Source organism: Cricetulus griseus, chromosome 3 (genome assembly GCF_003668045.3).
Source record: "Cricetulus griseus strain 17A/GY chromosome 3, alternate assembly CriGri-PICRH-1.0, whole genome shotgun sequence".
Lineage (NCBI taxonomy): Eukaryota > Metazoa > Chordata > Mammalia > Rodentia > Cricetidae > Cricetulus > Cricetulus griseus.
In genome coordinates, this window is record NC_048596.1 from 53,973,791 (window position 1) to 53,985,639 (window position 11,849).

An 11,849-nucleotide genomic window follows, 5' to 3' on the forward strand; every position below is an offset into this window, starting at 1 on the left:
AAAGAGGAATTATGAAGAAACAGAACTGGAACACTTGTGGATCCATTGTGTATTGTCCTGACAAGGGGTGAGGGTTCAGTGAAGCAGGGTGGTTTGTGCATCTCTCCCTGGAACGTGGCCATAGCCAGACCCTGCTGTGGCTGCAGCCCCCTGCTTGGTGCCCAAACTGGTGGTGAGAGCTCCTCTGGACTTTCGTTTCTGTGGCTGACATTTTCCTTCACAGTTCAGATATCAGCAGAGGCTGGGACCCAGACAGCTCCATGCTGTTGCCCCAGCAGCTTGAGGAGCTCCCCTAACCTTTTAGAACATCAACTTGGCGGGGAAAGGGTGTGGGGGGACGACGACGACGACGACGACGACAACGTAGTTTTGGCTTCCATAAAAAAAAAAAAATTCAGAAGGAACCAGTATGAAGAAGATCTGGGGTTTATTAACAATAGAAAGGCACTCGGAGGCTAGGCGGTGGTGACTCATGTCTTTAGTTCCAACACTTGGGAGGCAGAGGCAGGAGGATCTCTGTGAATTTGAGGCCAACCTGGTCTACACAGTGAGTTCTAGGACAACCAGGACTACACAGAGAAACCATGTCCTGAAAGATGAACAAACATAAAAAACAACAATTTTTTTTAAGATTTATTTTTATGTATGTGTCTGTGCCACAAGTATGTGGGTGTCCTCAGAGGCTAGAGGAGGGCTTCAGACGCCCTGGAGCTGGAGTCACAGGAAGTGCGGAACTGCCTGACATGGGTGTTATAGGCTGGAAGAGCAGTAAGTGCTGTTAACCGCTGAGCCATCTCTTCAGCCCCATTAAAATACATTGTAAACATAGATTTTAAGCATAAAGATTAAGTGAAAAAGAAGCATTCAAGGAAAGAATAAGACACACTAAATGTAGGAGCTTCTCCTTTGCTTTCCTTTTTTGTTCATTTTTAGTTTTTGTGTATGAGTGTTTGGCCTGCATGTGTGTGCACTACATTAATGCCTGGTGCTGGCATAGGGTGTTGTGGGGAGGGTCAGATAGTTCAATATCTAAGAGCACTGACTTCTCTTGCAGAGGACCTTGGTTCAGTTCCCAGCACCCACATGGTGGCCCATAACCATCTGTAACTCCATTTCCAGGGGATCCAGTGCCTTCTTCTGGCCTCTGTGGTTAATAGATACACACATGGTATGAAGACATACATGCAGATAAAACACTGTTACAAATAAATAAGCATAAAAAAAGAAGAGGGTTCCCTGAAACTGGAGTCACAGATGGCTGTGAACCATAATGTGAGTGCTGGGAATTGAACCTAGGTCCTCTGCAAGAACAAGAGCCCTTAGCCACTGAGCCATCTCTCCAGCTAGAGTAGTCTTTTATTTATTTATTTTAACAGTCTAAGCTTTTAAAATTTCATTTTGTAGGTTAAGCCATGCATTCATAGGGAATGGGCTCTCCAGCTCAGGCTCCTTTTGTTGGTCCTCACTAAGTGTACATCTCTGGGTGGGACAGGCTGGTGCTACAGTTCAACCGAATGTCTTTATCTTTGCCTTTTTTTTTCCTGATTGTTTTCCTTCATGGGTTTCAGGAAGATGTCTTGGCCACCCTCACATTAGTTCTCTTGGCAAGACTCTTGCCCTTAACTTGCTTGTTTACAATGAGGCCCATAGAATGCTGAGTGACAGACTCTTCCTTATGAGGAATTCCTTGAACAGTGCCATTCTCGAATGTATGTGGCCAAAGGAACAACACTGCATTTCCTAACAGGCCTAGAGGACATGGAGTAGGTGCCTCTCCCCTTTCTATTGTGTTTGTCATTTTGGTGAGTTACTGGGAGACAGTTGCCACAGCAGAAAGGCAAGTATGGACCTCTTTTAAAAATCAAAAACATAGGATAGGAGGGAGGGGAAATGGTAGTCAGGATGCAAAATAAATAAATAAATATTTAAAAATTAAAAACAAACTGGGCAATGGTGGTTCATATCTTTAATCTCAGCACTTGGGAGGCAGAGGTAGGAGGATCTCTATGAGTTTGAGGACCGCCTGGTCTACAGAGTGAGTTCCAGGACAGTCAGGGCTGTTACGCAGAGAAACCCTGTCTTGAAAAACCAAAAATAAGTAACTCACTCTCTCTCTCTCTCTCTCTCCTCTCTCTCTCTCTCTCTCTCTCTCTCTCTCTCTCTCTCTCACACACACACACACACACACAAATTGTTGTTGTTACTTTATCTTTTTTTTTTTTTGAGACAGGGTTTCTCTGTGTAGCCATGTAGACCAGGCTTGAACTCACAGAGATTCACCTACCTCTGCTTCCTGAGTGCTGGGATTAAAGGTGTGCGCCACCACCACCTGGCTGCTGTTGTTATTTTGTTTGGTTTTTGAGACATGGTCTCTTTGACTCTCCTGGGAGTCTGCTATATAGATTAGGCTGGCCTCCAAATCACAGATATATCCTCCTGCCTCTGCCTCCACAATGTTAGGATTAAAGGCATGTGCCACCATACCCAGGTATTTTTACTTTATGTGTATGAAAGTTTGCCTGTATGTACGTCTGTGTACCACATATGTACAGGGCCAGAAGAAGTCAGAAGGGGGCATTGTGTCCTCTAGAAATGGAGTTACATGAAGCTATGAGTTGTCATGTGGGTGCTGGGAGCTAAACCCTGGACCCTGGAAGAGAAACAAATGCTCTTAACCTCTGAGCTGTCTCTCAGGAAGGGGTATGGTCTTCTTAACGGAAAGTCACTATAAAAAAAAAATGGGATTTCTTCTGACTAGAAAATTGTACGTTTACAGCTGGGGAGAGAGAAAGACCCTAAGAAGATGTTAATTGTGTTGGAATCCTTGATTCTCAACTGACGAAAGACTTGAGCCAGACTCCGGGGTGAGGGAGTCCTTTTCCTTTACATGTCTAGAACGTCCCCTATCTTTCTCTCCTGCTTCACAGGCATGCTCAGCCTCACCTGCATTCATGACACTTTCACACAGTCCCAGTGTGCAAGCCTCAGCCTGCTCACACTTCAGCCCTAACTCTGTCTGACTGTAGCCAGAGCCAAGCAATGGAAACCTCCATGAGCCTTCCTGGCTCCAGTTCATATTGGTGACCCAGCTCTGTCCTCCCGGCTCTGCCCCTAGATCCCGGTGGGACCCTGTATGACAGGCTGTCTATATTATTTCCTTATCGTTGGTCTTCTTAGCTCTCCCACAGGCTTTGTTCTGAAGAACCTGAAACCTGCTTCATCTCTCCCTTGGGCCATGGGCTGTGCCCGAGACATGTTGGCAAGCCATGAACCCTTTATCAGGGCCCCATATTGCAACCCACATAAGTTCCTGGATCAGTCCTGGGGCAGCAGGGGACAAAGGACCTTTAAAGTGTATAGTATAATGAAGTGGCCTCTCACAGATCCCGATCTAACTCAGTTGGCCTACCAAAGAGACGAAGGCTGGTGTGCTGGTGGGGAAAGCAAACCTGCTCAGGGAGGACAGGAGTGGGCTTGTCTACTGTCTAGATACAGTGACCACCCACTGGCCTAAGGACATGGGTGAGCCTATGCGTCATCCTTGCACCCAGCCAGAGCTTGATCCCTCAGCCCCTCCAGTCTTTAGTGCTCAGATGTGGCCTAGAGCAAATGATGAAGCAGCCCACGCACGCCAGGGCTGTTGACATTCTTTCCTTCCACCCCTGGGAAGGAAGCAGCAGGGTCTACCTGGATGAGCATAACCCAAGGCACCTTCCTTATCCTGCCCGGTGGCAGCCTAGTGGTACTGAAGGCATACAGTGGGAGCTGACAGCATCCATCCTGATCTAAGTGTCCCCTCTATATAAAGATCAGGGCTCTCTGTGTGTCACTGCTGTCTCTGGATGGAGTGACAGCTAAGCCTAGTGTTCAACAAACCTCTCTTTATTCCCAGGGATCTGAAGCAATTGCTCCATTCCACAGCACACAGCTGGGAAACCTCAGCCAGCTGCAGAAGGGAAGGCCTGGCATTTAGGGGAACTCCTTCATGGAATCACTGTTGGATTGCAGGTGTCCCTTAGTCATGGATGGGCCACAGATATCCTTGTTATAAAATTTTCTTTCCAGGATGTGGTATGACAGAGAAAAGGAGCAGAGCTTGGGGCTGGAATGTCCTCCACCTACTTGAAGACTCAGGCAAGAGCCTTCTGGGGACAGCAATAAGACCCTGGAGTGTCTAATCCCAGAGAGAAGAACGGTCTATGTGATTTATTGAGATCTACTGGGCTACTAGCCAGAGAAGAGTGCTAAGGACAACCTGGGTTGGGGGTCTCTGGGCCACAGTAAAACTGGAGACCACATCCTGTGGCCAGTGAGGATGGCCAATTTTGAGCTCATGCTTGGCCTAAGACCTTGGTAGGAGGCCACAGGCTGAGGCAGCACACTTGTGAAGAGCATTTCTCCATGCAGCGGACCTCACATCCCTGTGGAGTAGCCTGGGGTTCACACACTGGGACATTGTTAGCATGTGGGTACAACCCCTGGTTCCACTCACAACTGACCCAACCCCTTTGGTCTCATTTCTTATTTTAATATATTAAAACATTTATTAATTTATTTTTTTACATTCTAATCCTAGTTCCCCATCCCTCCTCTCCTCCTGCTCCCCCCACCTCCCATCTACTCCTTGGAGAGGGTAAGCCCTCCCCTAGGAAGTCTACCATCATCTCGTTGAGGAAGGACCAAGGTACCCGTCCCCATGTCTAGGCTGAGTAAGGTATCTCTTCCACAGAGAATGGGCTCCACTAAGTCAGTTTGTGCAGAAGAGTTAGATCTTGGACCTACTGCCAGTGGCCTCATCTATTGTCCCACCTGCACCATTGTCACGTATATTAAGGGAGTCTAGTTTGGTCTTATGCAGGTTCCCCAGTTGTCAGCCCTGAGTCAGTGATCTCTCACTAGCTCTGGTCAGCTGTTCTGTGGGTTTCCCCATCACGGCCTTGACTCCTTTGTTCATATTATCGCTCCTCCCTCACTTTGATTGTGCTCCGGGAGCTCAGTCCAATGATTAGCTGTGGATTTCTGCGTCTGCTCCTGTCTGTTTCTGGGGAGAATGAACCCCCATAAGTTGTCACTTGGCCTCCACATGTACACCTTGGCATCTGTGCGTGTGGACAGGCACACACACACACACAATAAAAAGTGTTCTGGCTTCTCTGGGGTTGTGAATTGTTGGCTGGGTATCTTTTGCTTTATGTCTGATATCCACTTATGAGTGAATACATACTATATTTGTCTTTCTGGGTCTCAGTTACCTCACTCAGGATGTTTTCATTTTTCTAGTTCTGTTCATTTGCCTGAAAATTTTAGGATATTGTTTCTTAGGGCTGAGTAGTACTCCATTGTGTAAATGTACCACATTTTCTTTGTCCATTCTTCAGTTGAGGAGCATCTAGGCTGTTTCCAAGTTCTGGTAATTACAAATAATGTTGCTATGAACATTGTTGAGCAAATGTCTTTGTGGTGTGAGTGTGCCTCCTTTGGGTATATGCCCAACAGTGGTATTGCAGGGTCTTGAGGTAGGTTGATTGCTGATTTTCTGAGAAATCGCCTTAATGATTTCCACAGCGACTGTACAAGTGTACACTTCTATCAGCAGCGGAGAAGTATTTCCCTTACTCCACATCCTCTCTAGCATAAGCTGTCAATGGTATTTTTGATCTTAGCCATTCTGACTGGTGTAAGATGGTTTCTTGTTTTGATTTGCATTTCCCTGGCGATTAAGGATGTTGAGCATTTCCTCAAGTATCTTTCTGCCATTTGAGATTGTTCTATTGGGAATTCTCTGTTTAGATTTGTACCCCACTTTTTAATTGGATTATTTGGTAGTTTTATGTCTGGTTTCTTGAGTTCCCTGTATATTTTGGAGATCAGCCCTCTGTCAGATGTGGGGTTGGTGAAGATCTTTTTCCCTTCTGCAGGGTGCAATTTTGTCTTGTTGACAGTGTCCTTTGCTTTACAGAAGCTTCTCAGTTTCAGGAGGTCCCATTTATTAATTGTTGCTCTCAGTGTCTGTGCTACCCGTGTTCTATTTAGGAGGTGGTCTCCTGAGCCAATACATTCAAGGGTACTTCCCACTTCCTCTTCTATGAGGTTTAGTGTGGACAGATTTAAATTGAGGTCTTTGATCCATTTGGATTTGAGTTTTGTGCATGGCAATAGATATGGATCTATCTGCAGTCTTCTACATGTCCACAGCCAGTTATACCAGCACCATTTGTTGAATATGCTTTCTTTTTTCCATTTTATATGTTTAGCTTCTTTGTCAAAAAATTAGGTATTCATAGGTATGTGGGTTTATATAAGGGTCTTCGATTTGATTCCATTGGTTTACCTGTTTTTATGCCAATACCAAGCTGTTTTCAGGACTATAGCTCTATAATAGAGGTTGAAGTAAGGGATGGTGATGCCCCCAGATGATTCTTTATTGTACAGGGTTGTTTTGGCTATTGTGGGTTTTTTGTTTTTCCATATGAAGTTGAGTATTGTTCTTTCCATGTCTGTGAAGAATTGTGCTGGGATTTTGATGGGGATTGCACAGAAACTGTAGATTACTTTTGGTAGGATTGCCATTTTTACTATGGTGATCCTATCTATCCAAGAGCACGGGAGATCTTTCCATTTTCTGATATCTTCTTTCGTTTCTTTAAAGACTTAAAGTTCTTGTCACACAGGTCTCTCACTTGTTTGGTTAGAGTTACCCCAAGATATCTTACATTATTTGTGGCTATTGTAAAGGTGATGTTTCTCTGATTTCTTTCTCAGCCATTTATCATCTGTATATAGGAGGCTACTGATTTTTTTTTGAGTTAGTCTTGTATCCTGCTACATTTCTGAAGGTGTTTATCAGCTGTAGGAGTTCTCTGGTAGAATTTTTGGGGTCACTTATGTAAACTATCCTATCATCAGCAAATAGAATTTGACTTCTTTTCCAATTTGTATCCCCTTGATCTCTTTTGTCATCTTACTGTCTAGCTAGAATGGTCTCATTTCTTAGTAGGAGGAGGTAATGACCACTGCTCTGTAGAGTCACCATGACAATAAGGTATGTCAGGCCCTACCACAAGGCCAGGTGCATGGTAAGAGTATGGAATTGTTAATTACTGTTCCCCTCCTTCTTTCCTTCCAAGACTCAAGTTTAGTCAAATGACCTCATATAAACTCTCTGAGTAATGAGTTTGTTGTTGGTGTTTTTTTTTTTTTTTTGGTTTTGTTTTGTTTTTTGAGATAGGCTTTCTCTGTGTAGCTTTGGAGCCTGTCCTAGAACTCACTCTGTAGACCAGCCTGGCCCCGAACTCAAAGAGATCCGCCTGCCTCTGCCTCCTGAGTGCCAGGATTAAAGGTGTGCACCACCACCACCTGTTGAATAATGCATTTGTAAACAAGCTCAACCACCTCCATCCTTGTGAGAAGAGGCCAGTGTGTTGAAAAGTCCTTGGAAATTGCTAGATTTGGTGACAAAACCTCACTGGCTTCATTGGCAATGGGAGGTAGGGCAGCTGTCAGTAATCTAGGACCTCATCTACTCTCAGGGGGCCAGTAACGTGTGTAGAGGCCAGAACTCAGTAAGTGTTTTCTTCACTTGCTCTCCACCTTCTCTTTTGAGACAGGATCTCTCACGGACTCAGATGCTCATCAGTACTGGTGGCTAATCTCCCTGTTTTCTATGTGGGTGCTGGGGATCTGTGTGGTGGGCACTCTACCAACTAAGCCATCTTCCCAGCCCCTGCAACTGAGAGATTTTTGTGGCAACTGTAGGAGGTATATGTGGCTATGACTGGATTCCATGCCAGGTGAGCAGAACTGTGTGAGCTCGGAAGCTGGGGAGGCTCCCTGGCCCCTTGGTGCTGCTTCACCTGTGACTCTCTTGTGAGCTGTCCTGTGTTTCTTGCTCTACTTCCTCACCAGGGTCCCCCATCTCAGGGCCCCTGCCTGGTTAAGACTTACAGATGAATGTTAGATCAAGGTTGGTGTCTCCAGACCCTATACACCAGGGCCTGCACCAGACCTGAGGTTTCCTTTCATTAGAATCACAAGGAGGTGCTATCTTTTATTTTATTTTTTGAGACAAAGCCTCAGAAGCCTGGAACTCACTATGTAGACCAGGCTGGCCTTGAACTCAGAGACCTGCCAGTTTCTGCTGCCCAGTACTGGGATCACAGGAGGGAGACACCTTGCCTGTCACTGGCAGTTTGTCTTTTCTAGCTGGGCTGTTGGAGCAAGCTTGTAGCTGAATGGGGTGGTCATCACACTCTGGGCTGAGAAATCACTGCTTCATAACCCTGACATTCTGAAAGGTCTAGAATTGGGGGAGGGGTGAACTGGGTGCTTACCCGTATTATTCCCCACAGAAGATCTGCTACTTGTCAAATGTTAATTGTCTGCTGGGTGCTGAAGGCAGCTGCTTCTTCCAAGCCCATTTAAGACCCCAAGGAAGGCCAGTAAGATGGCTCAGTGGGTAGCCCTGTTTGTTGCCAAGGCTGAAAACCTGGGTTCAAAGTTCAGAACTCATATAGAAGTAGAGAAGCAGCTCTGGAAAGCTGACCTTTGACTTTCTACATGTGCATGCTATGGCAAATGCCCATCCCCTCCCATGCTGAGGCATGAACATCCCTCCTCAAAAGAGAGAGAGAGGGAGGGAGAAGGAGGAGAGGGAGGAGAGGAAGAGGTTAAAAAAGGAAAAGGGCATTGCAATGGTTAAAAACAAACAAAATCAAAAGACCCTTGGAGAAAGAAGCACTGCTGAGTCCCCATGAAGTCCCTGGGTTCTTCCAAAGCACCACAGGGTTTCCTGATTTGCCAGTCCCCTAGTGTGTGTCCAGTGTCCCCTGGAGCCATCATTGCCAGAACAGCTTTAGGAGAAAAGAATGGTCACCTGTTTCCCAATAGGACCCTGAGGTCCCAAATAACTTACCCAAAGTCACCCAGTTAGTAAGATGGCAACTGGTATGACACCCTCTCCTTTGGGGGACAGTTATTAACCTTTCAAACTCATTCTACATTAAGAACACAGATTTGAGCTGGGCCTGGTAGTGTAGACTTATAATCCCTACCTGGAGGCTGAGGCTGGAGAGTCAAAAATTCAAGGCCTGACTGGCTACAGAGCAAGGCCAAGGTCAGCTGGGTGATTGAACAAGCACCTATCCAAAAATGAGTAAAAAGAGGGCTGAAGATATAACTCAGTGGTAAAGTGTTTGCTTAGCATGCACAAGAACCTAGGTTCAAGCCCAACAAAATAAAATGGGGCTGGGATGTCAGTTGGTAGTGCTTTTCTAACATGCAGGAAGCCCTGGATTCTGTAGTTACAAGGTCAGCCTAGATACATAAGACCTTTTTGTAACACACACACACACACACACACACACACACACACACACACACACACACACACACAGAGAGAGGGGGGGGAGACTTAGGCTGTTCAGTGTCCTCACTTACTAGGGACCAGTTGATGTCTTTGAGCAAAATTAGTCCTTCCTTCTGTGTTGTTTCCACCTCTGCAAAGCACAAGCATCTGTCGCCCCATCTCACCATGGCCATGAGAATTAAACAGTGTGGCTTCAGAAGTAAGGACTGCTACCTATCTACTGTTTTCATAGCACCCAGCCTCTCCTAGGCTCTTTACTATGTCAGTTCATTGAATCCTTACTTATATTTTCAGAAGAAGAAATGGAGGCCAGAGGTTGCAATTTCTCTAAAAATTGCAGGACAAGAAGAGGATGGTGATAATAAGAGTATGGTAGGAGCTCAACCATAGCTGCTTTTGGCAATTCACACAGCAGGTTCATGGTAAGAACTGTCCTGTCCCTGTGGTGGCCCTTGGTGCTGGTAAACACGCACTCCCTCTCGGTCCTGGATGGTAGGTAGCATCCCTACACATAGAGATTATGGGACCTGTGTGCTGCCCCTGGTCTTTACAAGGACCTAGATGGGGGAGGTACAGCTGCCTCCAGGCACCTGCAGCGGGTCCCGGCCATCTAAGGGAATAGGTAGGTGGTGGGCGGAGCCGGGCGGGGCCTCCGCCGAGCCCGTAAAAGCTGCGCAGGATGGAGCTTCGGCACTGACATCTGCAGCTATGGAGCGTCCTCACTTCCCGCTGGCGATGGGCCTGGCCCTGCTCGCATTCTGCCTCCTGACTCTGTCCCCGGACGCCCGCGCCGAGCTTCGGAGTCGCAGGACCGGAGAACGCCAGACCATGTCTCCCAACGACCCGCTGGTGCAGAAGGCCGCGCAGGCAGCTGTGAGCAGCTACAATATGGGCAGCAACAGCCTCTACTACTTCCGAGACACCAGAATCCTCGATGCACAGTGTCAGGTGTGGTGGCTGGTGGTTGTGGGACAGACGTAGCTGTGGAGAGGGAGAGGAACGGGGACAGGCCAGAGAGCTGCTGGCCCACTACCAAACACAAGAGGGCACTAAGCCAACCATAACTTAAACAAAAATAGATGAATGGCAAAACCTATGGCAACCAACGTTATTTAATATCAAAAAGAAAATTGCAGGGATTCAACCTCTTTTGGCATAACTAACCCAGCCAGATGGAGTGGGAGGGCCCAGACAGTAGGTGTCATGTGCCATTCTCTACATCTGCCCTAGCTGTGGACAGGGGCTCGTCAGCCACCTGCCGGGCCTAGGGCTCTACCTCTACCCCTGGGTCACACCTAGAAACCCCCACCTCCACTTCAGGTCTGAATTCTTAGGCCATAGTGTTGTTTGCCAGGTGGACTTGAAGACTTAGAGGGAAAAAGTAGACACCCAGGCTAAGCTCCCAGGCATTTCTGACCTGCCCTATCTTGTTCCCAGCTGGTGGCTGGCCTCAAGTGCTACCTGACTATGGACTTAGAGAGCACGGAGTGCAGAAAGACCAGAGTCTCTGGGGACCACACGGATCTCACCGCTTGCCCCCTGGCTGCAGGGGTACAGCAGGAGGTAACAGCATTGACCCCCCAGCCCAGCCCTCTGCAGAGCCTGAGGCCCTTAGCTTGTCCATCCTGACTAGTCCACCTGGCCTGGCTGGACCTGTCCTGACTGGTCTTTGTGTGACTCAGGCCAGGGTGAGGTGCAGGGAGGAGAGACCGGGGCTTCTTGGGGTGGGAGTTGCCTGATAGATCTGGGGCCATCTCCTGCCAGCTGACTTCATGTTTTGGTACCACTGATGGTCTATCCCTGGCTCCAGAGAGATGTGGCAGGCAGAAGGCTGACTACTGGGAGGAGGAGGCTGGCACCAAGCTCACCCTCCTTGTCCACTGTGTTCCCTCCTCAGAAGCTGCGCTGCCGCTTTGAGGTCCTTCAAGTCCCCTGGAAGAACACCACTCAGCTTCTAAAGCATGACTGTATGCAGGTGTAACCTGCCCCAGGGTGACAGTGGCGAGACTCCATGGGAACAAGCATGGTGGTGGAGGCACCTCAGGTCCACAGGCCACATCGGCTACAATAAATTCTTAGCGCTGTTTCTTGCATTCGTCCCTCCTGTGTGCTTCACTCACCCTGACTCTCATGCGAGTCCCAACGACTCTCAACTCTGCAGTTGACAGGGCCCTGTGCCCTTAACCCCCAGAGAGCCTCTGTGACCCATCTGAGGCAGTGCTGAGGTGCAATCCTCAAATGGGAAGCCACTCTTTAGACACTTGCAGTAGATTCAGAGGTTAGGGAGAAGGAAACGCCAGCACTTGGAGCAGTGTAAGGTGTGTGGGTTCAACTCTATGGGCTCCAGGGTACTGGGCTCCCAGGCTACAAGGAACACTCCTTCAGTGTTCCCATAGGCCAAGAGGCCACAAAACAAGTAACATGCCTTGCACAACCTCCCCAGAGGTATTTTGCTCAGTGTTTTGCTCTGGGCAAGATTCCTAAA

General features: G+C 47.6%; 1 protein-coding gene across 4 annotated transcripts; it reads left to right on the top strand.

The window, feature by feature from the left end:
- The first annotated feature begins 6,842 nt into the window (after positions 1–6,842).
- Cst6 (cystatin E/M) lies at positions 6,843–11,457 on the top strand. Of its 4 annotated transcripts, none has more exons than XM_027408618.2 (4): positions 6,843–7,790; positions 9,659–10,312; positions 10,802–10,927; positions 11,262–11,457. In XM_027408618.2, the coding sequence occupies exons 2-4, from the start codon at positions 9,926–9,928 to the stop codon at positions 11,343–11,345; spliced, it is 597 nt and encodes a 198-aa protein (XP_027264419.1). In that variant the 5' UTR covers positions 6,843–7,790; positions 9,659–9,925; the 3' UTR covers positions 11,346–11,457. The 4 variants fall into 4 exon arrangements, with proteins under 4 accessions (XP_027264419.1, XP_035297928.1, XP_035297929.1 ...); XM_035442037.1 differs by having other exon boundaries at positions 9,705–10,312; XM_035442038.1 differs by lacking the exon at positions 6,843–7,790 and having other exon boundaries at positions 7,798–9,786; positions 10,071–10,312.
- The last annotated feature ends 392 nt before the right edge of the window (positions 11,458–11,849 follow it).